The 27,718-nt window shown below is 36.1% G+C and overlaps 3 protein-coding genes across 4 annotated transcripts; all 3 read left to right on the top strand.

Moving 5' to 3' along the window:
- The first annotated feature begins 441 nt into the window (after positions 1-441).
- LOC306858355 (ATP-dependent DNA helicase Q1-like) lies at positions 442-8,323 on the top strand. The gene is made up of 16 exons (XM_079398859.1): positions 442-757; positions 1,248-1,298; positions 1,702-1,920; positions 2,509-2,688; positions 2,783-2,889; positions 2,959-3,157; positions 3,234-3,400; positions 3,493-3,568; positions 3,970-4,118; positions 4,198-4,315; positions 4,678-4,816; positions 5,068-5,159; positions 5,260-5,476; positions 5,573-5,702; positions 6,772-6,911; positions 7,620-8,323. Exons 2-15 carry the CDS (start codon positions 1,283-1,285, stop codon positions 6,886-6,888), a joined length of 1,926 nt encoding a protein of 641 aa, XP_079254985.1. The 5' UTR covers positions 442-757; positions 1,248-1,282; the 3' UTR covers positions 6,889-6,911; positions 7,620-8,323.
- LOC306858356 (uncharacterized protein) lies at positions 7,623-8,222 on the top strand (the record flags this gene model as incomplete). Its single annotated transcript, XM_079398860.1, has 1 exon — positions 7,623-8,222. The coding sequence occupies exon 1, from the start codon at positions 7,659-7,661 to the stop codon at positions 8,220-8,222; it is 564 nt and encodes a 187-aa protein (XP_079254986.1). The 5' UTR covers positions 7,623-7,658.
- Positions 8,324-9,489: 1,166 nt separating the features above from the next.
- On the top strand, positions 9,490-18,480 carry itfg2 (integrin alpha FG-GAP repeat containing 2). 2 transcript variants are annotated; one of them, XM_079399036.1, is made up of 13 exons: positions 9,490-9,678; positions 9,813-9,908; positions 9,996-10,037; positions 10,642-10,816; positions 10,901-11,040; positions 11,121-11,269; positions 11,368-11,462; positions 12,296-12,349; positions 12,686-12,777; positions 12,951-13,068; positions 15,351-15,524; positions 16,925-17,036; positions 18,159-18,480. In XM_079399036.1, the coding sequence occupies exons 1-12, from the start codon at positions 9,583-9,585 to the stop codon at positions 17,002-17,004; spliced, it is 1,311 nt and encodes a 436-aa protein (XP_079255162.1). In that variant the 5' UTR covers positions 9,490-9,582; the 3' UTR covers positions 17,005-17,036; positions 18,159-18,480. The 2 variants fall into 2 exon arrangements, with proteins under 2 accessions (XP_079255162.1, XP_079255161.1); XM_079399035.1 differs by lacking the exon at positions 18,159-18,480 and having other exon boundaries at positions 16,925-17,226.
- Positions 18,481-27,718: the final 9,238 nt, after the last annotated feature.

Genomic DNA, 27,718 nt, shown 5'->3' with positions numbered 1-27,718 from the left:
TTGTAGTTACTGTTTTGTATGCATGTGCCAAAACATATGAACTTTGCTTAAATGAATAACAAATTCAAATCTGGGGTGAACAAGAAACTAATTGTTTAGAGATCTGAAGCTATTGATTAAATAATAATAATAATAAAAAGCTATTGAGAAAAACTTATATTCACCCACTTACCTTAACTGCATGCAGGTACAGGTTGTGTTTTTGGTTCAGATACAACTAAATGGAGCAAGTTAATATTTTTAACTTGACATTTAAAAATTAGCATGACTTTCATGTAAAAAGGCTGTATTTGCGATTGTATACACACTGACATCGTTGTAAAACTAAATAAATAAACTAGTGAGCATGTAATAAATGTTTTCAAGAATTTATTGTCTACTGTCCAAGTCATTCACAAAGCAATATACCGACTTTTATTTTGAAAAATGAAAATCCACTTCCTGGTCTCCTATGTTTAACAGTACCGACGGTGTGAATAGTTTCTAAAATGCATTACTTCAAACCAATGTACTAACGTTACCCACAGTAAATATTCCTTGAAACGCATAAATGATTACATGTAGCCGTAGTTAATCAGTATTTGTGACAGGACTACAGGAGGATAATTTTTCTGTTGCTCAGGACTCTTGTCTCGTCTGGACGCTTGTATTTCCAGTCCCGTGATTGGTCAATTTCCCGGTTAATGGTCGCGTGGGGCAACGAGGACTTCATCTGGTGCAAACAAGAGAAAGTGAAAAGACTTATGATCAATCAGGGGTGAGTTACCAGAAATGCGTTTCCATACACATGGTGTGTTATTCATAAGTGTTGAAAGTGACTCACGACGCGCTTTTGATGCTTGAGTCGTTCAGACACATGGCATATGTGTATTCCATTTCTTGTGTCTATTATTTATTGCAACTCTTAAAGTAAGTTACATGACTCAGTACAAACTTGTCGTAATAAAGATAGTCTGTGCATGAAAATGGCTGGCTGGTCTCATTGCCTTCAGTCTTAATGGGTAGTGTATTGATAAAAGATACTATACTGTTGAAATAATGCATCTACTATTACAAAATAATTTTAGTTTTAGTCTTATTTTCCAGAAAAATATACCTGAACCTCTTTAAAATGCTTTTAAACTAGAATGACACTTTTCCTGTGAATAAAAATAAACTTGATTCAATACATAATCTCTCAAATCTTCTTTATTTATATATTTTTCCTTACAACGAAAGCAAAAATACTGATTTACTGTCTCCAACAGTCATCCTCATCTGTGATCTTGAAGAACCGCATAAAATGGCAAATAATCTTGGTGAGTGTCTCTTTGTTTTTCCGACATTCATTATATTCACTCTTGTTATTATACACACTTGGTTATTTGTAATGTATTATTATATAATATATTTTGAAAGTGAGAAGTATGCATTTGAGGGGATGAATTAGACTGGAAGGATGTTTCCTAATGCTCCCTTGAGCACATACTGGTGTGACTTTCATCATTGCATCTCTCTGTGAAGCTTGGCTCATTAGAGATGCAGAGGTGAGAGACACAGGGAATTATACAGCAGTGGAACCTTGAATCTCAAGGGAATACTGTTAAGGGCTTGTGTGTGTTTTGTAGAAAATGAGTGCATGGAAAGGCTACATGCTCTCTAATAAATGCGCACAGGCTTTTAGTTAGAGAGTGAGACTCAAGAAAGTTCTGTTCTTCGCAGATGATGCTCAAGCAGAACTGGATTCGGTGGAGGCAGAGTTGGAGATGGTGGAACTGCAGATCTCTGAGCTGCTGGAGAAACAGACGAAGCTGAACTCCAGGAAAAACAAACTCCTGCAGATCCTGGAAGGAGCCTGCAGCTCGGCCCAGCCCTCTGGATCCAGCAAACCTCCCAAACCATCATTCAGCAAACAGGACCTACAGCACTATGAGGAGTCAGGTATCACTCACAGCTAAAATAACTAGTATAGTGCTGTTCGCAAAGCATTTTGTTTCAAAGCAGCTTTGAACCAAAGGTGATTGTAGCAAAGAAGAAGCTTTTGAGGTGAATGAGGGTCAAAACCTCTGGAATTAATTCAGCATTGGCACATTAATACGATCAGACAATAAAGACATTTATAATGTTACAAAGTATTTTTGTTTCAAATAAATGCTGTTCTTTTGAACCTTCTTTTTATTAAAGAACACAAGAAGAATTATCTCAGTTTCCACAAGAAAACCTTGTTTTCAACACTGATAATAAGAAATGTTTCTTGAGCAGCAAATCAGCATATTGGAATGATTTCTGAAGGATCATTTGACACTGAAGACTGGAGTAATGGCTAATTTTAAAATATTTAAATTGTAGTAATAATTCACAATATTACGTTTTTTTATTATGTTTTTGAACATAAAACCATGGTGAGCATACAATAAGAGACTTCTTTCAAAAACATTAAAAAAAATCTTCAACTCTAAATTTTTGAGCAGTCTAGCCACCATAGTATTAATTGTAGTGAGTAATTTTTTTTTGTTGCTTTGTCACCAGATTTCTCATGGTCTAAAGAAGTTCAGTCGAAGCTGTGTAGCGTGTTCCAGCTCTCCAAATTTCGTCCCCTGCAACGGGCAGCCATAAATCTCAGCATGTCAGGGAAAGACCTTTTCCTGGTAATGCCCACTGGACGAGGAAAAAGCCTGTGTTACCAACTGCCAGCCCTCTGCTCTAAGGGTACATGCTCGCACACACATATTTTAATGAAGAATGATTTTGAGTACTCTAATGTGAATTCCTGTGCATGTCTTTGTATGGTTGCATTTATCAGGTTTTACATTGGTTATCGCCCCATTGGTGTCTCTAATGGAGGATCAGCTGATGTATCTGAAGTCCGTTAATGTCCCGGCAGTAACACTCAATGCCTCCAGTACAAAGGTACAGTATGACAGATGTACTGGACAGATTTGAGTCACATATGATGCTGATGTTTATGTTCATCTGCAGGAGGACTCGAAGCAGATCTTGGCAGGGATGATCGATAAAAACAGCCCCTTCAAGTTGCTCTATGTAACCCCGGAGAAAATAGCCAAGAGCAAACTACTGATGTCCAAACTCGAAAAGGCCTACAACATGGGTCTATTGGCACGCATCGCCGTTGATGAAGTTCACTGCTGCAGTCAGTGGGGGCATGACTTCAGGCCAGGTGAGATTCTGTTTCACCCAAACGGAGTAAAAATCATGTCCCATGATTGAATTTGTCATTTATTCCTTTTTTTTAGATTACAAGCTCCTAGGTATCCTAAAGCGCCAGTTCTCCAAAGTCCCATTGGTCGGACTGACTGCCACAGCAACCAGCAACGTTCTTAAAGATTGCCAGAAGATTCTGTGTGTTCAAGAACCCATCACTCTGACAGCACCGTTCAACAGACCAAACCTTTACTATGAGGTATGCTTATCAATTATTCAGCTCAAATCTCTGCTAGAAAAGTGCACAATAAGCCAAACAGATCAGAATAATTTGTCATCTCACTTCTACAGGTTCGTTTTAAAGATAACGAAGACTGTACCGACCAAATTGCACAACTGATTAGAGAAAGATACAAAAACCAATCAGGTAAATCATTTTAATTGCTAAAGGAGTAAATTTCCCTTCACCCCAAGAACGATAACTATAAAGATTTAATAATTGTTCTATTCCTGTGAGAATAGGGATGTCCACAGATATATTGATAAACACACAGAGGAGCAATATCATTGGAATCACTTTCTGACTGACTTTTTCCAGCTGATGAACAATGAAAATCAGACTGCCAATCAGAATGCAATAAACTTTAAAGAGCTTGAGCATTTAAAGTGGTAGACAACAAAACAGCAGCGTGTGGCCGTAATATTGATGTTTATACAGTTATTGTTCTTGGAGTGAATGGGTCTTTATGCTGTCCAAATGTTACAAATTATTCAGTATTTATTTGAAAACCACTTAATCAAAATGCACAATATATGTTATATTTGTAGGAATCGTGTATGTGTTCTCCCAGAAGGATGCAGAAGTTGTGGCTACAGACCTGCAGAAGAGAAACATTCTTGCTCAACCATACCACGCCAACATGGAGCCTTCAGACAAGTCTCTGGTGCATCAGCGGTGGTCCTCCAAGAAGATCCAGGTTGCACCTGCAGAGCTACTGTTGTTGTGGCCTGTTTTTGTAATTGCCCTCCTGTAATGTAATGTTTGTGTTTGTGTAGGTGGTCGTTGCCACTGTGGCTTTTGGGATGGGCATTGACAAGGCAGATGTGCGATTTGTTATCCATCACACCATCAGCAAATCTATCGAAAATTACTATCAGGAGAGTGGACGTGCAGGTAGGCAACAATTCATCCACGCATGTTTTATTTTATTTTTGTCATTTTTGGAGATCACATTTTTTAATATAAAGGTCATAATTTGGTGTCAGACTTCTCCGATTATTTTGCCCTTTTAAACCCCGCCCCTATCTTGCATTCAGATCAGCCTCCATCCAGTCAACAACTGATGGATAGAACAAGCCCTACATATTAAGACAAAATTCAATAATCTGTTTTACTCTGATACAATATGCTGATATAATCTGTTTTACTTTGATATATGCTGCAATGCGGAAGGAAATATTTCCATTAACATGAAATCCAAAAGTAATGTTTGTACTTTATTCATTAATTAATCATTAATTTTATTTGTATTCCAGGACGGGATGATGGCTCAGCAGACTGTATTGTATTCTTCAGGTTTGCTGACATCTTCAGAATAAGCACAATGGTGGTGATGGAGAACACTGGGCAGCAGAAGCTACAGAATATGGTGGCATATTGCCAAAATGTGGACCGGTGAGTCAAAATACACAGAATATGCAGGATACTACTGTTGTGTTGGTTTCTGAAATGAGGGCCTTTTCTGCCTCACATACTAAGCAATTTTACATGTAATCTGTCAACTTGTCATGAGACTGGCTAGACTGCAAATCAGTGCTAAAGTCCAGACTTTATACATTACTTCATCTTCATGTGGCTTGTTGGTTATATGATTGTTTATTTTAGGGTTGTATATTTATAAGATATGACTCTCGTGTATAATATAGGTGTCGTCGTGCTATGATGGCCATTCATTTTGATGAAGTTTGGAATGATGAAGAGTGCAACCAAATGTGTGATGTTTGTCGGCATGGCAACGGTAAGAGTCTCTCACATTCCTTTTTACAAAGCTAACTCTACCAGTTTTTGTCAATCGGGTGAATTATTAAATGGTTTGATTTATTTATTTACTTTTTCAGACTACATCACAATGGACATCACCAAACATGCTCAAGATGTTGTTACAATAGTAGAAATGGCCAGCTCTATGGATGAAAAGTTGACCCCTCTGAAAGTCTGTGATGCTTGGTTGGGAAAAGGGCCTGCTAAGCATCGCAAAACGATAAAGGTCACGTCACTATCACGCTTGGAAGTGGAGTCCATTATCATCCACCTTTTGTTGCATGGCTACTTCAGGTATTTTCAGACCGGTTTGATGGCTTAAGTAGAACTAGATAAGCTACTTTGCCTTTGTAATTTTGTTCTTTAACTCTGTTCTCTTTCATTTACAAGTGAGGACTTTAGCTTCACTCCCTACACAACCCACTTCTACTTGAAGCTGGGCCGTAAGGCAGCTCTCCTGAAGATTGGCAATCACTCCATCACTATGAAGATGAGGAGGAGAGTGATGTCGCACGCTACTGTAAGACAATCAATAAACTCAGCAGATGTTTTCATATTTCATGCGCAAGCAGTCCTGTTTTTTCATTGATTCTAGCAAATTTCTAGATTTTTCTTAATGGTTGTATGAGTGCCAATACTTTCCTGAACTTTTTTCAATAGTGACAATCGGCCAGATTCAATAGAAAAAATCCTCCTCTGATTTTTTTCTTTGTTACAGTTATGCTACTTGGTAATACAAATATTTATTGTGTTTGCTCAGTTTTAACTGAACATTTCTTTAATTCAGTGTTGTGTATCAAATTTAAGAGTATATGTATTGAATCTGGCCTTTGGTCTCTGTTCTGTAGTATTTGCTGATCTTTTGTGTTTATCTGTTTATTATCTTTATCTTCCAGTCTTATTGTGTTTCAGGTAGATGCCATCAGTGTTTGAGGGCTGCAACACAGTTCACTTAGTTAAATTGCTTTTAGTATCTAGTAACTAACACATTCATAGTGTTTGCTTGATTTGATTTCCAACACTGCAATTTTAACACCAACCTACTGTAAAAAAAATAGTTTGTGCAGTTAAATCAAGGAAATCTTTTCCACACAATGAGGTACTGTTTTTACACTATTAGTTACAATTTATTTATTTTAGACCTATACTTATATTCTAAGCTTCTATGATTAGAAAAACTTGAGAAGGCAGAGAAATCAGAGAAAATCACTCCAAAAGAATATTGTCTCAAAAAAGGGAGGGATTTCAGTGTGGCCCAGTTGATGCAAAACCAAACTGAACTTCCTTTCAGTTTAAATGGCTCACAGATGATGCATTTATCACCCTTTAAACAACCCCGTCCCAGCAGTCAAGGTGGAATTGGATCAGCTACAAACAGCGGCCCTCTGTGTACAACATGCAGTGCATGCCTTTTTCCTATCATTAGTACCTTTTCTGTTGGAGGTGTCACTTCAGCTACATGATCCCTCATTGAACATGCAGTAACCCCTTGTATCTCTTGTGTTCCTACAGTTTCTAGTGCCAACCTATTCAAATGACTTTTTTATAGTGCCCATCGACAGGTAAAGAGCTGTTGTGCCACCCCACAGGTAAAGAAAGTGTCAGAAAGTGCTGGGGAGAAAAGTAGTGCCAAAGTAGAAGGAAAAAGACCGGCTGACAGTGACGACAAAAAATCAGTGGCCAAGAAAGTCAAGACTCTTCCCTAGTTCGTAAGGAAAAGAATCAAAAAGTACAGTTGATTTATTCCATATTCACAAAACAAAAGCATGTAGACATTGCCTAAGAAACATTCAAGAATTTAATGAGGGGAAACGTCTACCACTTTGTCTTTTTTTTTTCTTGCTTGTGCTCATGCTTATGATAGTCACCTATTTTATTTATTGCATCAAACCTCACATATTATTTCTTGGCTATGAAATATAATTTGTCTATTCCATGGTGTTTTGATTTGCATGTTGTGTTGTAGACAAAATGAACATTACAGTACAAACTAAGTATCTTTAGGAGACAGTTCACCCAAAAAATGAAACTTTTCATCATTTACGCACCCTTAAGTTGTTCCAAACCTGTATGACTTTCTCTCTCCTGCTGAACACAAATAAAGATATTTTAAAGAATGTTGGAAACCAAACAGTTAATGGTGAATATTGACTTCCATACTGAAAAAAAAAAACACTTTGGAAGTTGATGGCTACTACCATTGTTTGGTTACCAGCATTCTGCAAAATATCTTTGTTTGTGTTAAGCAGAAGAAAGAAAGTCATACAGGTTTGGGACAAGTGGAGGGTGAGTATATAATGACAGAATTTTCATTTTTGGGTGAACTGTCCCTTTAATTCTTTGCATGGATCATTAACCCCCTCTCTAGTTCTGCATTTCTCTTAAAGACAGCTCTACTAGTAATAAAAACTAGTAATTTCTTTTTTTTTTTTCTAAGGATGACACACAAGAGGACATTGAGACAGCCTTGATTGACATGTCCAACATGGCCATTCAGAAGCATAACAAATCTAAAATCCATAAGAATCACCAAAACATAGAGAAGAGACTAGCTCAAAACCACATTGAAAGTCTTGCTTCGGAAGCAAGTGAGTATGTAAAGCCAACCTCAGTATTTGAGGTTGATGTCGAGGTCAATCTTGTAGAAGAACATAATAGTGAAAGTGAAGAAGAAACAGGTCTTAAAAACTCTCCTGAACCGCAATCTTCACCGAAAAGGAGGCAAAAACAACCGTTAACTCAGAACTGCGCTGCTAATGCTGACCAGGTGAAGGTGGATCTGGTTAGCGCTCCTTCTGAGCTCTCTATCATCTCTGCAGCTGCTGTGGAGGAGCTACATCATCTGCGCAGTTACTATAGCAAACAGTTAAGACGGATCAACTACATTTCCCATGAGCGCTTGCAAAGCTCCCAGCCTGGGATGCTGACCTGTATGAGAGAGCCCTTCAAAAGCCTCAGTTTCCCATCGAGGACAACCATAGCCAGAGGTGCCAGGAATTTATGGACTCGTGTTAGTATGAGGAGGAAGCTCATACAGTGAATTATGTTCCCTTTCTGATTTCTGTTGCGTAAGCCTGCTTTTTTTTGTAGTTTGAAGATGTAAATAATCTTTTAGGGAAATAAACTTTAGTTGATTTTGACAAACACTTTTAGTCGTGTTATTTAAGTCATTGTAGATGAAAAAACAGCCAATTGTAACTGCTATGGTGATAATTACAGAGACTAAACTTACTCTCTAAAAGGTGATGATTACAATTCTACCCTTATAATTCACATACTTCAAAGAACCATGGTTGGTTGCTGGATTTAATTTCATTAAACTTGATTGCTTAGGATTTTAGAAACAATGTTGCAGTAATGAAATAAAATAATCTGTAAGTATAGGTACCTTTTTGTAAAAATATTAATATATATTAATAATCTATATTTTTGTTAGTCAGTTAATTTTTTTTTATTTAGCCAGTAATCACTTTGGTAATGTTGGGAACATGGGAAAATAGTACATTTATATTACAAACCTTTCTTAAATGTCACTCATTGTCTATTATTTTTGACATAGTATATTCAGATACACATGTACAACTCGCCAAAAGAAAATCAGTGACTGGAAAATATAGAAAATATTTTAAACAAATAATTTTTTTGTTACTTAGTTGTGACCAATTTTTGTCAGTAATGCATTAATAGCAATGAGGCGCTCAGTGGCTGTTATGCCACTTGAGGTCTAATGCAGTGAAAGAGGTTTTGAGATGCCATTTACTTCAATTATTGTGAGTAAATGTTAATGAAATTGCACATTTTTGAACATGAACTACTGTTCAAGTTTTGGGATTGGTAAAAGTTCCAGTGTTTGAAAGAATTCCAAAGCTTAGCATAAGTTATTTAATCAAAGATACAATAAAACAGTAATAATGTGAAATATTGTTATTTAAAATTGCTATTAACATTTTTTTCAGCAGCCATTATTACACCAGTCTTCAGTGTCACATGATCCTTCAGAAGTCATTAAAATATGCATATTTACTATTATCATCAATGTTGAAAACATCTCTGCTTTTTTTTTCAGGATTCTCTGGTAAATAGAAAGTTCAAACGGACAACATTTATTTGAAATATAAATAATTTATAAGATTATAGACCGTCACATTTTTGTCAATTATTTAATGCATCCTTGTTGAATAAAAATCTGTATTTATTTACTTATTTTATTTTACTGACTCAAACATTTGAACGGTACGGTAATATACGTTTACAGCATAAGGGTCAGGGCACAGACACTGACTTTTATTTTGAAACGAAGCCCGGTCATGTGCATTTGTTTGTACTGAATGGGAGGTGTAGCTTCACTGCTGTTTAATCAATTTTAATCGTTAGTCTACAGTGTGTAGAGCTGAGAGGCCATGCGCTCGGTCAGTTATGTGCAGCGCGTGAGTTTAGACTTCACAGGAACAATCTTTCCTCACGCCATCTGTCTTGGAGATGCAGATAACGACTCAGTAAGTTCCTTTGTGTGTGTGTGACAGATGACTCTGTTTATCATCATACTGTAATTACCAGGTGTCTGTCAACTAACTACTAGTAGCCTACATTTTTGTGCATGAAGTTAGTCATGTTTTTTTTTCTTCTGCAGTTGAATGAGCTGGTGGTGGGAGACAGTAGTGGGAAGCTGTACATTTATAAAAATGATGACCGGAAGCCCTGGATCACGCGGACATGTGTGGGCATGGTGAGCAGCATGACCTTTAAGTTGGGAATTTATGAATAATGAACAATGTCATGATTTGATTGTAACAATTAACGTTTTTTTTCCTAGTTAACATGCGTAGGAGTGGGAGATGTTTGCAACAAAGGAAGGGTAAGATTCTCTTACTCAATTTTTACCTTTACAAAAAATAAATAAATACTGTATTAATGTTACTGAATACTGTATTAATACTGGGAGATAGTCCCAGATCGACTGAAACCTTAGCTTTTTTGTGCACAGTTACAGTTTTGTTAGTACACTTTTATGTTTGGTTTATTGCTTTATTGTGAACCTTCAGTAATATTTTAGAAATATAATTGTTTTTTATTGTTATTATTTATTTATTTAATTAAGGCTTTTCTTCATTGACTTAGTCATCCGATCTCATTCAGTAAGGGAATGAGACCCATAGATACTAATACTATTACTGTTAATATCTTATATATTATATTATTACTGTTATATATCCTAATATCCTAAATCTGTGGTATGATTGACTGTATATAATTCACACACACAAAAAAATATATATTAATTTATATAATTGATGAATATAATTATCAATATTTATTTGTTTATTGACGTGACCCTCTAGATTCACCATTCATAATGCCACTAAATTCAGAAAATGCCATGGTACATTTTTGTTAGTGTTCTTTTGGTTTAGCTGGGGGGAAAAAAAGTCACATTTGTAACCTGCCTTTCTGTGTGGCAGAACTTTGTCGTGGCGGTAGGTGCGGAGGGCTGGTTTCACCTGTTTGATATCAGTGCCGCTGCAGCCAAATCAGACTCCTCAAGTCAGCAGGACGGCTCGATCGGGGATGAGCAGAAGCCCAGTTACACCCAGCACATCCCTGCCAATACCAAAGTGATGCTCATCAGTGATATTGGTGAGGAGTTTGCGTATGACATTCTCAAATATTTCTAAACCTTTTTAATTCATGCAAATATTGAAGTGTTTGTGCACTTATAAGACGGAGACGGGCGCTGCGAGCTTGTCGTTGGCTACACAGACCGGGTGGTGCGGGCGTTCAGGTGGGAGGAACCCTCTGATGCTTCAGATTTGAGCTCTGGTCAGCTGGTCTTACTGAAGAAATGGCTTCTGGAGGGTCAGGTACTGAGGCATCTAGAGGCATCAAACATAATGTCAACATGAAGTCAAATGATTACAGCCTTTTTATGCGCTTTGACCAGGTTGACAGTCTCTCGGTTAATCCAAGTCCAGAAGGTCTACCTGAACTAATGGTGTCTCAGCCCGGCTGTGGCTATGCGATTCTGATGTGCTCTTGGACACAAGAGGGCGCCACAGGACCCGGGGATGAAAGCACAGCAACTCCTAGCAGGTGAGAAAATCACAATGAGGATTAATGTTATAGCTGTGCTAAATAATTCAGAGCAGAACTGGCTTTTGGAATAATTCAGTTTGTGTATGTGTAAACAGGGAGGGTCCTTCCAGAGACGTCGTCCTTCATCTTACCACTGGACGCATCCATAACAAGAATGTGTCCACTCATTTGATAGGCAGCATTCGCAGAGGTACTGAGAAAGCGTGCTGTCACACCTTTAGATTGCATACAACACATGCAGCACGCATATCCTTAAAAACTTTGCAGCTGGCAGAATAAAGTATGCAGATTAAATAAGATTCAGTCAGTAGTAGTTCAGATGTTTACTTGCTTCGCCAACATATTCACTGGCTCACCACAGAAATAAACATATCAAGACTGTCATGAATAGGGATTCACAGCATATTGGTACCATGTTGGTTATTGAAATCCTTTCATTTTTTTAATCCGTTTAATTTTATTAGTCATTATTTGATGTGTAATTGTTCATGCTAATTTACCTCTTTTGGATTAACTTTGCTGACATCTTACAGTTAACACTTAATTTTATCTTGAAAAATCTTTAGATTTTTTCTTTAGAAAATCTCAAAATGAATATCCATTTTTCATTCTGTACGTAATGCGATACCTAAATTAAAAAAATGTCTACTGTATGTGTGTGTGTGTGTGTATATATATATATATATATATATATATATATATATATATATTTGTATGTATATATAATACAGTATAAACCATAATATAAACACAATATACATATCATGTAAACAGACTTTTAATTATAATTTTAATTACATTAAATCATTTTATAAATAATTAAGATTTTTGCAATTTTATATCTAACTAAATAAATGTCAAAATATATAATTATTTCGTTTATATTTTAATCAAATGTTAAAATGAAATTGTGTATGTAATGTATTTAAATTAAGATGTATTTTATTTTAATATTGGTCCATGGCTAATCACAAATAATTTTTCAGCAAACCTTATAGAAGATCTTGTTTTTGTTTTCTGTAGGTTCTAAGGATGATTCATCTAAAGGTGGCTTGTTCGCTCTTTGCACTCTAGACGGTGAGCCCAGATATTAGTCCACCACCTCATGTCAAGGGTTATTTGGTGTGGGGAGGACATGAGCCCAGTGTGACAGACCAAAGCGCATGCAGTGGTTTTCCACAGGAGAGTTTTTGGTCACTCTGGGCTCAGGTGTGTATGAAGATTGGCTTTTTACTCTAAAAGTGTAGGCTTGTTCTTCACGTCTTTCTCCTTGGACACTCAGTTACAAAGGACAAATTCAACCCTAGTGTTTTTTTTGTTTGGACAGCAGTGGATTGATTTTATCGATTGGTTAGCTGTTGTTGTTTTTCATTAGCTGTTGTGGTTGTTTTTCTTTGAACGGTGGTGTTTCAGGAACGCTGAAGCTCATGGACAGCTCTGAGAAGCTCTTGTGGTCTGTGCAGGTGGATCACCAGCTTTTTGCCCTCCAGAAGCTGGATGTCACTGTAAGTGTGATAATGGCACCAAAAACTATTTAAGTCAATGTTAAATACACTTAAAATATCTTATATTATTGCATTAAATACAAAAATTTTCATCAGCAAAGAAATGATGCTAGAGCTTTTCTATGTACATGTAAAACCTGCTTTACCTGATGTGTTTTTGTGCATTTATTCAGGGTGATGGGAGAGAGGAAGTGGTGGCCTGTGCTTGGGATGGCCAAACTTACATCATCGATCATGCACGTATGGTGGTCCGCTTCCAGTTTGATGAAAATGTGAACGCATTCTGTGCTGGTGAGCTTCTCTCGTAGTCTTTATCAGGTTGAATCTTACCATATCCGTCAGCATTTTGTGATCATACTCGCCTTTAAACTTGGAAAAAAAGATAATAATTGAGCTCCGAATCAGCATAAAATGATTTCTAAATGATCATGTGACACTGAAGACTGGAGAAATGGCTGCTGAATATTACACAAGAATAAATTACACTTTAAAATATTCAAATATCAAAAACATTTATGCTAAATTGTAGTAATATTTTAAAATACCTCTGTTTTACTGTATTTTCAGTCAAATATAAATGAGACGTCTTTCAAAAATATTAAAAAAAGTATTCATTTTAAACTTAACAATCATAAAAATTGCATTACATTAATCTTTTCTAAAAAAAAAACTAAGCGTATTTGTGAATGTACTTATATGAATGTGAGCACTTAAATGTAATGAATATATTTCTATAAAAAAGTTTCTTTAAAAACTGCATAATGTGAGAGAGACTGTTTTTCTCTTAATATAAATATGTTGTTAAAGAACCGTCATATCACTTTATTTCTGTACCTCTCTCTTTCACTTCTGCTTGCACCTTCCTGTTCTTTTTATAACCTTTTCCCCTCTCTCTTTTTCTCATTGTGGTGCACATCGGTGATGTATTGAAATTGTTGCCTTAAGAGGATTAAATTGATGGAGAGATGTTGCACACAAAAGCATCATGACTTGCATTCAGGTTGACATTGAAAGGCACTGACTCATGTACAACAAAGCCTCACACAGTACTATAATGTTTATCAGCTCATACACCTGTGTCTTCATTGTCGTGTTGTCGTGAAAATGCAAAAAGCAAATGTGGAGGCAGTGTGCGGTCATTAAAATTCAGCCCCAGTCTCAGTGAGTCTGCTGTATGATGGGAATGTCGAGGAGAGGTGCTGTGCTTTCACGCAAGGTCTCTCTGGAGAAAAACACATTCTAATGCTAAACAGATCAGACGCCGTGGGAAACGTTACATGGCCTTGTCCATACAACCCTAGTGAATTCCCGATTGGTAATTTCCATTTAGAAGTGTAAACAAAATGCAGCTTATCAGCTTGAAACGTGTTGGTTGATGTTTTTATATTAGCAAGTATAGTAAACAGAGTATTTGCATAAATTTACATATTTGATACTTTGGTTTTTGTCCAATTTATACATTAAGCAACAGGTGTTAACTCAATTGGCTATCAATGTCTACCACATGACCATGTTCATGTTATATTGATGTATCTTGGTGGTTTTTAAACCATAAAACTGATTTCTGGTAACCTTTACATTTATTTTCTTACGCTTACATGTAGGTAGTAAAGAACAAGGATACATTTTGTTAAATATTTATTATTTTATTTTATTTTGAATGTGAAATATTAAAAACAAATCTCTCTCTCTCTCTATCTATCTAAAACTAATGTTTTAATAATTGTTACTATAATTGTGTAGTTTAGCATTACTGAAATTCTGTATTGACCAATTGCAATCCAAGACTGGAGATGTCTGTATTATAAAATCAATTATACTGAAATGCATAATTATTTGCTATTATTGTCTTAATCCTTGTTATGTTATTTACTGGTTGATACCGGATATTTAACATTATTATAATAAATGTAATTTAATTTAATTAATATTATTTACAATAAAACATTATATAAAATATAATATGTTAACATTTAATTGTATTATTAATTATATTACTTAATTTATTAAGTTATTTAAACACTGTTAGTTTATATTTTTGACGTGTAGTAATATAGGGCCATATTTACTAACTGCTTGCATCAGAGCAAACCCTGGAGTTAAAAAGCTTTCTTTACTAGTTTTAGTATGCAGTAAAAAAATAGGAATGAAAAGACATGGACATGGTTATTTTTGCAACTGACATTATATTTCATATGCATTTGTAGGAGTTTCCTTTTCAGACACAATATTTATGGGAGGAGAGCATTTAAATAAATCAGTGTTATATACAGAGGTTTTTGGTAGTCAATTTACTGACATTTGCGCCATTTATTTAACACCTAAAAAAGCTTGTCTTAACTGATTTTACGCTCAACATGAATGCGATAGTTGCTAATTTGGTTTTGGTAGATTATGTTGGTCATTATGGAAATGTTCTGGCTGCGTCTGCGTTCTTTAATTTGTGAATCGTCAGTAGATCACCTGTAGAACTTTCCACTCCTATTGCCACTTTTATGGGATTTTGACTCTCATTTATTCTAGTCTTTAATGTAATATGTTGTCTTTATCATGCTTTAATTATTCTCCATTAGGCCAGTATGCATGTAAAGATGGGAGGAACAGCCCCTGCCTGGTCTACGTGAGCTTTAACCACAAGATCTACGTGTACTGGAGGGTGGAGCTGGAGAGGATGGAGCCCACCAACCTGCTGAGTGTGCTGGAAGAGAGACCCGAGTATCCAGACCTGCTTCACAGACTGGGAGTGGGTGAGTGGTCGTCTGTCTGTGTGTGATTGTTTGTAGAGCTCAACATTGCTCACAATAACCATCTGGAGGAGCCGGGGAAAGAATAGGATGTATAAGCGAAATCAAGTTTCTGAGTACATTTATAATTGTACAAAATCAAAACTGTGAGTAGTAAATACACATCTACAAAGCGAATGCCATTATATAGTTTTGAAACGCATGCAATTTAGTGTTGAAACTATGACTGGTTAAGAGAGATGATATTATGAATCAATACTAATTTTGCTTTGAACTCTAGTCTAGAATTTTACTATATAAAATGGCAACCTGGCATACGAAAAGATCTCTGGTGTAAAAATAACCTGGCACAGATATCGTTCTTCTGAAAGTCTTTAAGTGCGAATTCCACCCCAGAGGCTTAAGAGACACTTGAACTCGTGTTCTTGTGCCACATCATTTCAATTTCTTGAGACGCGGCATAATTCGTCTTCGTATTTGAAAGCATTTGACTGGGCCAAAGGGGGTCAGGTCATTTTGCTCACTCAGACTCCTGCCACATGCACAGTTGTTAATGAAAAGCCAGCTTGACTTCCTGGGGCCACTGTTAATTATTCATCTTCTGCTCCCACAACGTGATTTTCAAAGCGTGATTAGCTTACCATGCCACGGGACGCAGCCGCTCTGAACGCCAGCAGGTGAGAGGAATCACGAAAGATGGAGCGGTATAGTTGGTAGACAATTCGTGATGATTGTAGGATAAATTAGGTGGAGATTCATGCCAAACAAGGCACATAAGGTCAAAGTGTTTACCAATAAATGAGTAATATGAATTTTTTTTCTATCCTTTTTTTTTATTTATTCTGTTATTTATACTTGTAGTTCATTTTGGAATGTTTAACAGATGTGTTTTTCTGTTCAAGACATCTTTTATTTCTAGATTAATTACTGACTTTTTGATTCCCATCAGTGAACATTTAAAAATTATGGGTTTATCACATATTAAGTAGTAGTAAATTGAAGTTAGTTTTAGTTGAATTTTACTGAATCTGTAAAATAACTATTTTATGCAAATGTATTCAAAGGGATATTTTAAAAAGGAGGCATGAATTAGTATTAAGGCTTTTTGGAGCTCTGATTAATGTTCCTCGTGGCATTTCCAAAATCTCTTGATGAGTCTAAAATGGATTCTGACAAAAAAAAGGGCTCAGTTCGTGCCCATTTTTTGAATCTATAATTAATTTACGCAGTGCTTTCAGCACATTTCTATTCATAACACACCCACATACACACACATGCTGGCTTGAAATATGCTTTTGTTTGTTTCTACACCATCTTCAGTGTTTTGCATCCTGCAGCAAAGCTGAGAATCATCACCAAATGGGCATAAAAACTCTGGGCGTGTGTGTTTGTGCACCTTACAGATATCAGTGATACAGTAGCGGTTCGGAAACTCCTTGGAGACGTGCTCTACGGGAACATAGCGAAAGACGACACCGAATGAATCACGACTCATGAACACGACTCTTCATTTCTGTAAATAGACTTTTAATAAAAGTACATCAGGATATTTCCTCTGTCTGTAATTTGCTAATATTGCTTTTCAGATCCTTCATTTGTCCTTTGATCAGGAGGTTGTACTGAAATTGGTGGAATGCATGCAGTCTATCTTCATAATTCCTCACAAAATAATTATTGTTATACAGTATGTTACATTACATTAATGGTAAGCTGATTTGTATAAAAATCCCATTATAAATGTATAATATTTACATATATTGATTTAAAATCAGAAAGTTATATAATTAAGTTGTATAACTATTATAAAAAATATTACTTTTTATATTAATAATTCCCCCATTAATTTCCATACCCCCATATAATACATACATTACATAATACAAGTATTATTAAATGTAAATAATATATATATATACATATTTTTTATTTTTACCACATCTCTAATATAATTTCCTTATAAATTGTTATTCTTTTGTAATATGCAAAAGGAAGTGACATCATTATGATGGTAAAACAACAGCACAAACATCTGCATTAGCAATCTTTGTTGTTTTGTGTTCATTTGGTTTACTTAATTTTAAAACATTCTCTACATTTAATAAGATTACAGAAAGCAATGTTATATAATAAACATTTTTAAAAAGATGCTCAAAAATAGCACAAGGAACTTTAAGTTGACATTCTGACGCAAGCGAGTTCCCTCACTGGCCAATGTCTAACTTTAGCTCTTTATTTTTAGGTTCCACCCTGTTAAATTTCTTGTCATTTTGTAAATAAATAATAAAGTTGGAATGTCTGACCAGACTGTTTCTGAAAGTCTGTTGAAGTCTTTCAAAAGGTACTGTGTAATAGAAGAGATTTATATAGTTTCAGTTTTATAAGTATTGATTATTACTGAGCAACGTGTAACTCCAGTTGATGAGTAATAGCCAGGAATCGAGCAGTAGGCCTATGCTTTCCAGGGAAAGACTGGAAACCTTGTGTCTGTAGTGTAGGAGAAGCCCAGGGGGTGGATTCAGTGTCCCACCACCTGCTCTGATCTTGTGGAGCTTCATGCATTATGAAGATACTTTGCTTTAGGGAGTAGAGGAAGACACATTGATTTCAGCTTTTTGTGTTTGTGTGTGTTTACTTCAGGGCAGGAACAATGTTGGGCTCAGGTGTCATCATGCATTTATGGGGTTTCTTGCTGCTGAGGAGGAAGGACAGGTTGAAGCGTATGTCTGTGTCTGTATATTCAGTTGCACTGAAACATTGTCAGTCCCATGTGTGTCTGCCCTTGAGGCGTATCTGCAGTTCACCGCACAACACTGGGGATTCATGAGCTCTCCAGACACAGCTTATGTACTTCACTGAACACAAACATGACTTTACCCTTTCTAGAGTTTACACACTGGCGGTCAACAACTGAGAATCTTGTGAAAGCGAATTAAACTGATTATTAAAGACTGGAAACTATAAACTTAATGTGTTTATTGGGATTTTACCGTTAGGATTTCTCCAATGGTTATTGACAAAAACATCGCCAACAATTGTCAGTATACCCTACAACAATCTCTCAACACTAAATAAATTAAAAGAAATTATAAGTGTTTTATCATTATAATTGATTATATTTAATAATAATATACAAAATTAGTAAAAAAAAAAAAATTTAAGTGAACAGTTTTTTATTATTTTATAATTTTCATTATTTTTTATTATTACTACTTAGGTTTAATTTACTTTTTTCAGTTTTAGTAATTTTAGTCTTTCGACTTTAACATCACTTATTTCGGTTAGTTGCCAAGTCAACATGTATAATTTTCATTCAAGATTTAAGTTTAAAGTATTTATATTTTATTTTATTTCAGCTTTATTTCAATTGCTGAAAATGATTTTTAATAACAACAACATTTGTCTTGTGATTTCAAAATGGCTGTCCCCATAAGGCGACCCACTCCATGTAAAATAAAACATGATGTTTATGGTTTTAAACAATGTTTTTCGAAAAGTACTATTCATTTTTCTATATGAAACTTTTTTAGTAAGGAAGAAATTAATCTATCTAAAGATACTAAGTGTCTATTACTGTTAATCTATTCTGAGAAATATGATAGCAGTTCAGGGACAGGAATTTAGTTTGATCTCTCGGCCACCTAAAAAAGCCATGCACAAAATTATTTTCCCTTAAAAGCGCAGAGTAGGGAAAAGACTCGAATGGTCAGCACCCGTCAAAGCTACTTCCTGTTTTACCATATATGGGCACAGTAGCATCAGAGAAACCTACTTCTCAGGGTCACACTGTGAATTTAGTGGCATTATGTGACGTGGAGTCTGTGGTGGCTTTGGCTTGTGTTATTGATAGTTTTTAGCATGGAAACTGTCATCTTAAATTCTAAATGGGAGGTGTGTTTGATTAATTCCGTGCGATTTGAACTCACTGCCCAGCTGTAAGAAAACATTGGGTAAAAAAACTAGCTGATGTAGAGCCAGCAGATAGCTAACCCTGGGAACAGACCACCCATGGGATTCTCCTCTGCCAAAATATGAAAGTTGGTTGTGCTTGTTTGTGCTGCAGGCTTCAGCAGGGTGTCTGTGTGTGTGTCTGAGTTTATTAGAGGTTTGAGGTGTTAGTGATTGTGTATTTGCGCAAAGAAAAGCAAAGAATTCCTGTCATTTACACTGAGAATCCTTTATACCGGGTGTGTCTCAATCCCAAGTGCACTTCCCAGGGAGTCGAACTTTTCTAGGACTGTTCCGCTGTCAAAATAATTCCAGTGCAGTAAAACATTCCCCATAACTTCCCAGAATGCACAGTTCAAACCAGCGATCATCTGCCAAATGCTATATTTACGGATATGTGCCAGGAAAAATGTTGTCATTGAATTAAGCCATTGGCTTAATCAACTGTTAATGGGTGCTTTATTCAATGTCAAGTAAATAAAAGTTGTTCAAGTAAATAACACGATAGTGAAATTAAAATAAAACATTATTAAATACATTTACAAACTTATTTATTTTTTTGTTAGCTTTGATTTTCCTGGCTAACCGCTAAGCCTATAGCATATGCAAATGTTTAAATTAACCTGTTAGCTTAGCCTATACACTTTACAAGTTTTTTTAGCTTAGCTAGACCCCTCACAAACGTTCAAATTAACATTTTAGCTTAGCCTATACCTTATGTAATTGGTCAGCTTAGCCTATAGTGCTCTTTGCAGATACTGAATTTAGACACTTAGCTGTGCCCTCAGACTATTGTTCAAATTAGCATTTTAGCTTAGACAATAAATAGATAAACGAGTCTGTTAGCTTGGCCTATAAATGTTGAAATTAGACTGTTGGCATACATTACGGAAATGTTGGGACGTTTTTTAAATTGTAATAAAATGAAAACTAAAAGACTTTCAAATCACATGAGCCAATATTTTATTCACAATAGAACATAGATAACATAACAAATGTTTAAACAGAGAAAATTTACACTTTTATCCACTAAATGAGCTCATTTCTAATTTGAAGCTTGCTACAGGTCTCAAAAAAGCTAGCACGGGGGCAACAAAGGGCTGAAAAAGCAAGACATTTTGAAAAGATTCAGCTGGGAGAACATCTAACTAATTAAGTTAATTGACACCTGGGCCCGTATTCCTAAAGATTCTTAGAATCCTTTTAGAGAGCTCCTAATTTAGCTTAAAAATTTCTAACTAGGAGTTTTATCTTAAAAGTGATTCAGGACCAATCTGAGAGCAACTAGCTCTAAGCGAGGAAAAGACAAAAAAACTTTTATCTTAGTGAGGAGGTGGGGCTGAACCCGTTGCTAGCTATGACACATTCTTTTGATGACTGTGATTGGTTTGTTGTCAAGAAGGAAATAAAAGAGTGCTTTTAAGAGTAGGGTATATTATAAGCCTTCACTTTGAAATTACTGGCATAATTTTCTGTTTTACCGTACTCGCTCACTCTCTCTCACACACACACACTCACACATTTTGTATGTATATATATTCTTTATTTTTTATTTACCATGCTGTCATACCGTATTTTATAGGAAATTAACAGAGACATAGCCAAATAAGTGCTGTAACAGACCCAAATCATCACTGCTGCATAGTTGCATTTTTCCATTTGCCAAATATGTTAATGTAGTGATTACTTCCATTTCTGGCCCTATGGCATTTCAGCGCGGTGTCTGAGATGTTAGCGTGTCTCTAATAAGATCGGTCAGAAACATGATCCCTGCACAATCTAATGTGTAGCGTCTTATTAACTGTTATGCATTGTGTGCAACACATTTCTTCTCCCTCTTCATGTTTTGTCCATTTTCTCTGCTGCTAAAGAAACTCTTAAGCCCCTTAAAAGTCCTCGTCCGTACGCCTAACAATTTTGGACCTTAAGACCTCTTTTAAGGGTTAAGATGCTTTCTGAATGACTTTTTTTTTACTAGGATCTTTTCTTTAATTTTAAGAGGAAACACCCACATTTCTAAGAATTTTCTTAGAATTTTGTTACTAGGAGCAACTCTTAGCACTAAGATTTTCATGAATACGGGCCCAGGTCTGTAACATAAAGGGGATGTCTTAGAGAGGCTGAGTCTCTCAGAAGAAAAGATGGGCCCAGGAATACTTCCAGAAACCACTGTCGGTAAAGATAATCTGCTGTGCCATCTGCAGATGCCAACTAAAGCTCAATCATGCAAAAAGGACACCATATGTGAACATGGTTCAGAAGTGCCATCTTGTCCTGTGGGCCAAGGCTCATTTAAAGTGTTCTATGGTCAGACGAGACCAAATTTGACATTCTTGTTGGAAATCACGGACACCGTGTCCTCCGGGTTAAAGAGGAGGGAGACCTTCCAGCGTGTCATCAGCTTTCAGTTCAAAAGCCAGCATCTCTGATGGTATGGGGGTGTATAAGTGCATACGGGATTGGCAGCTTGCATGTTTTGGAAGGCACTATGAATGCTGAAAGGTATATAAAGGTTTTAGAGCAACATATGCTCCCCTCCAGACGACGTGTATTTCAGCAGGACAATGTAAAACCACATACTGCAGCTATTACAACAGCATGGCTTCGTAGTAGAAGAGTCTGGGTGATGAATTGGCCTGCCTGCAGTCCAGATCTTTCACCTGTAGAGAACACTGGCCCATCATTATACGAAAAATACTTCAAAGACGACCACAAACTCTTCAGCAGCTAGAAACCTATATCAGGCAAGAATGGGACCAAATTCCAACACCAAAACTCCAGAAACTCATAACCTCATAACCTCGAATGCCCAGACCTCTTCAAACTGTTTTGAAAAGAAGAGGAGATGCTACACCGTGGTAAACATGCCCCAGTCCCAACTATTTTGAGACCTGTATCAGCAATTGTAAAACTTCAAAAAAGTTTAAACATTTGTTATGTTATCTAAGCTCTATTGTGAATAAAACACTGGCTCATGTGGTTTGAAAGCCTTTTAGTTTAAATTTTATTCAAATTTAAAAAAAATGTCCCAACATTTCCAAATGCTCAAATTAGCATGTTAGTTTAGCCTATACCCTACACAAATGTTCAATTATTATTTTGATGTGTTACACATTTTTGTTTGACGGGTCTAACAAAATTCTGGAAGATCAAATTATGTTGCGGTGTTTAAATGTCGCTATGTATTCTTATGTAGTTTGACACATTCACAACATACGCAACTAAAAAAACGAATTAGCCTATAATTAATGTCTTTATGTGACAAAGTATAATAATATTGGCTAATACCGATAAGCTCAACGTCATATTTACTTTCAGAAAAAAAAGGTACAAAAGCTGTCACTTGTGCTGTACCTTTTTAAAATTTAAACTTCTGAACCTTATTTACCCCTAAATGGTGCATAATGATACTTTCATTATCTTCATTACCTCCACAAGGTTCATATTAGTACCTAAAGTGTAAATATTAATACCTAAATAGAGCATATTAGTACCTTTTGAAAGGTGCTGCCCTAATAATATATTTTGTACCATTTTTTTTTTTCTGAAAATGTAGTCAAAACCCCTCAGACTATGCCAGACGCTGTTCTTTTGAAGTGTTTTTGTGTGAATTCCACCACAGAGGCTCAAGAGACTCTTGTGCCACGTAGCTACACATCATTTCAATTTTTCTGGGCACAGCACAATTTGCTTTCATTTCAAAACCGTTTGAGTGGGCCAAAAGAGGTCAGAGAAGATTACTTTGTGAAGATAAAATGAATGCACATGGGGAATCTCCTGGAAAAGAGTTAAAAAAGTGGTGTGCTGTCTTCGTACTGGTCTCCAGAATGGTGTGGCAGATTTGGTTAAAGCTAGACGGATTAGTCCAGGGTTGTCAGCTGAATTGGAGACTATGGCAACTGACAGCCAGGAGCTGTGCTCTCCAGAGGCTCGCTGGCTTATTTGCACATAATACAAGGACTTGTGATGGTGCGAGTGTGTCTTCATGTGTTTGTGTTCATGCTGATGCTGTTTGTAATACATCAAGGTTAATTGCATCAATGAACGTCTCCTGACTGTGGTGCTTGAATGTGACTCATGTTATGTAATTGATTGTACATAATTTAAATTTTGCTGGGTCTTATGACTCGGCATACACATGCTCATTTATCATGGTTTAGTCTTGTTGAAATCTAATGAGGAATGCAAATGGGTCTTTAATTTTTGGGTTTATATTGCCAATGTAGAATTAACTGAAAGTGTGTATACACTACTGTTTGAAAATCCTTTCATTCAGCAAGGGCATTTGAATTGATCAAAAATGACATTTAAAGACATTTAAAATGTTACAAAATATTTGTAACATTAAAATCAATCTCAAATTCTACTCTAGTCATCATGGTTTCCATAAAAAAATATTGGTAACACTTTAGTATAGGGGCCAATTCTCACTATTAACTAGTTGCTTATTAGCGTGCCTATTATGGCTGTTTATTAGTATTATAAAGCACATATTCTACATGACCATATTCTACATCCTAATCCTACCCAATACCTAAATGAACAACTACCTTACTATTAATAAGCAACAAATTAAGAATTTACTGAGGCAAAAGTTGTAGTTAATGGTTTGTTAATAGCGAGAATTAGACCTTAAAATAAAGTGTGACCAAAATATTAAGCAGCACAACTGTTTTAAACATGGATAATAATAAGACATTTTCTTGAGCACCAAATCAGCATATTGGACTGATTTCTGAAGGATCATGTAAAGTCTGGAGTAAAAAGACTGGAATTATCAAATTATGAACTCTGAATTAGACAAATAGTAACCCATTATCTTAAAACCATTCTACTTATAATTGTGAGGTCATAGTCACAAGGTTTGCTCTATTTTATAGGTATTCTGAAGCTTTGTGTGAGGAGCAGACAGACATTTCAGTGAAAAAACCCCAGCTTACTCACTTATTGTTACTTCTGCTGCATCTCTCAAATCAAATTATGCTTAAATCAAGCTTATACCTCAAGTTGGACATCAGTATCATAATTCAACATCAAACAAATATCATTGGGTTGTGATACTATACAGTATGATGCTTATACAGTATTTGATTTGAGAGCTGCAGAAGAGGTGAAGTTTATTGGTTCAAATGAAGCAAGCACTTATTAAAACATGTTACTTGCTCCTCCTGTGCTGTTCTTGTTATTAACCTCATAATATCTACCCAGAAAAATTAAGCCAGATAACCCAGGATTATGTTAATCAAGTGCGAAAAGTCCAAATGTATGTCATGAAAGATTATGCCTCTCCAAATCCCTGTAACTAATGCCAGTGTCTGTCTTCCTCCCTTGCATCCGTGCGAGACAGAGAGGGATTCCAGCCCGTTGATTGACAGCGAGGCGGCATCTTCAAGATGCTCCACACGCCAGCCTCTTCGTTCTCTGTTTCCTGCCATTTTCTTAATGGACACTTAACTCCTCTAGCGCTGGTCCTAATAGTCCCTCATTCTATCATTTCATCAGCCCCCTCAGAGGCGCTCCTGTCGATGGAAACACAAATGGCAGTTTTAATAAGCCCCTATGTTTATCCCGCTAGCAGCGGGGTTGCTGTTTAATGCGTTCCTCCATCGCTTGTGCCGTTAGAGGTGCAAAGCTCATTAGATCTCGATATTAAACACCGCTGTGGTCCTTCCGCTGTGATTCTCTGAAAAGTCCAAGCTCTTAGCTGTGTTCATTACGGACAGGAAGATGTCCTTTCCTTCTTTATTCCTCCTTCGCTTCATGTTGGACTTGCAAATCTGGGCCCGTATTCATGAAAATCTTAGTGCTAAGAGTCGCTCCTAGTAACAAAATTCTAAGAAAATTCTTAGAAATGTGGGTGTTTCCTCTTAAAATTAAAGAAAAGATCTTAGTAAAGAAAAAAGTCATTCCGAATGCATCTTAACCTTTAAAAGAGGTCTTAAGGTCTAAAATTGTTAGGAGTACGGACGAGGACTTTTAAGGGGCTTAAGAGTTTCTTTAGCAGCAGAGAAAATGGACAAAACATGAAGAGGGAGAAGAAATGTGTTGCACACAATGCATGACAGTGAGTTAATAAGATGCCACACATTAGATCGTGCAGGGATCATGTTTGTGACCGATCTTATTTGAGACACGCTAACATCTCCAACACCACGCAGAAATGCCATAGGGCCAGAAATCACTACATTAACATATTTGGCAACTGGAAAAATGCAACTATGCAGCAGCGATGATTTGGGTCTGTACCTGACAGCACTTTCAGAACCTTATTGAGTCGCTGTTCATTTCCTATAAAATACGTTAAGTATGACAGCATGGTAAATAAAAAATAAAGAATATATATACATATATAATGTGTGTGTGAGAGAGAGAGAAAGAGAGAGAGAGAGAGAGAGTACGGTAAAACAGGAAAAATTACAAGTGAAGGCTTATAATAAACCCTACTCTTAAAAGCGCTCTTTTATTTCCTTCTTCGACAACAAACCAATCTTCAAAAGACTGTGTCATAGCTAGCAAAGGGGTCAGTCCCGCCTCCTTACTAAGATAAAAGTTTTAGTCTTTTCCTCGCTCAGAGTTGCTCTCAGATTGGTCCTGAATCACTTTTAAGCTAAGACTCCTAGTTAGAAATTTTTAAGCTAAATTAGGAGCTCTCTAAAAGGATTCTTAGAATCTTTAGGAATACGGGCCCAGGTGTCCAGCATGCCGTGTATGTGAGTCTTTGCTTCTAATCAATGCTTCTCTTTCCACCTGCACACTCGAGGCGGTTTTTTTCCCGATCCCTGTGGGGAGAGCTCGGCAAGGGGACGGATATATCACAACGCCTTTGAAGGTGGATGGGATTGGTGTCGAGAAGGGGCTGGCAGACTGCCCACGCACTGTTCTGTTTTTTTCTGTGGTTTTCTATCAAGCTTGACCCCTGACCCCACCTGTGTACTGTGAGGAAGCTTATTCCCTACCTCTTAGTCTCATACATCTGCTGCATTCCATAGGGAATTTCCTGTTCACATTTTAAATAACAGCCATACAAAAAGTATCTTATCTATCTGTTGAGTCAGTGAATAAATCAGCATGTTACTAAAGTTTGATTCCTTTTAGGGTAGTACACAAGAATTTTGGCTTCTATGTAATATTTATTTATCAATGTACATACAGTATATAAATTAAACTACTATTTTCAAATTAATTATATTTATATTATTATTAAAATATATGTATATTTCGCAGTTGTATTGTGATTCTAGAACCAATAGTGAACTCTATGCATGTTACTAGTTTGATTGTATGTAGTGTGTGTGTGTGTGTGTGTGTGTGTGTATAGTGTATATATTGATGTACACATATTGTGTGTGTGTGTGTATGTATATATTTACATGTATATGTATATATATATAATATATTTCTAATAACATATTTTTAAATATTATAATATATTAATGCAGTAGTGATTATATATACTAAACTATAATAAAATTAAATATATATTATTTACTACAAACACACACATATTTATATATATATATATATATATATATACACACACACACAAACATGTATAAGTGAATAAATAATGTTAATTTAATCATTATATTTTAAGTAGATTGTGTTATAGTTGTATAAGGATAACCAGTACTAAATTTTATGCATGTTAGCGTGTTACATTTATTTTGACTCTTATGCAAACATTATTATAGGCAATATATAAGTTTGCATAAACACCGATACTCTTTGTTGTAAATTTTGCAAGCATGTCAGTTCCTACAACTACATGTCAGAGGTTACACTGCTGTTCTGTAAATCTGCGGCTTTTTAGTGCGCATGTACGATAAGACGTGTCTTTTAAAACTGTGACAGGATGTGGCATGTTCACGGAGTCAGAAGAAAACGCCACAGGCCCCCCCGTTGCACAGTGGGTTATAAAGCAGCAGAGCCCATCTCTGTGTGAGCACAGCCTGAATCATAAAAACAAAAAGCATTCTGTTCTCTTCTGTGGCACTTATACATCACTACTGTCTTGTTGTGCTGTAGCAAATGTGCTCATAAAGTGATTTGATTTTGAATTTCATCCTGTTTCTCCACAAAAAGGCATTTAGTAGACATATATCTGAATGAAACAAATTTTCGGCGTAAAATAATATATGGATGGATGCAAGTGTAACATGGATGCTGTGACACCATTGGGTGTGTATTTTACCCGTCCTGTATGGCTTGTTACATTATAGCAGAAAAAATCTTTCGGTTAGAACGTATTTAAG

The sequence above is a fragment of the Barbus barbus genome, assembly GCF_936440315.1.
Source record: "Barbus barbus genome assembly, chromosome: 39".
In the NCBI taxonomy this organism is placed as follows: domain Eukaryota; kingdom Metazoa; phylum Chordata; class Actinopteri; order Cypriniformes; family Cyprinidae; genus Barbus; species Barbus barbus.
This window is presented reverse-complemented; position numbering and strand designations above follow the sequence as displayed.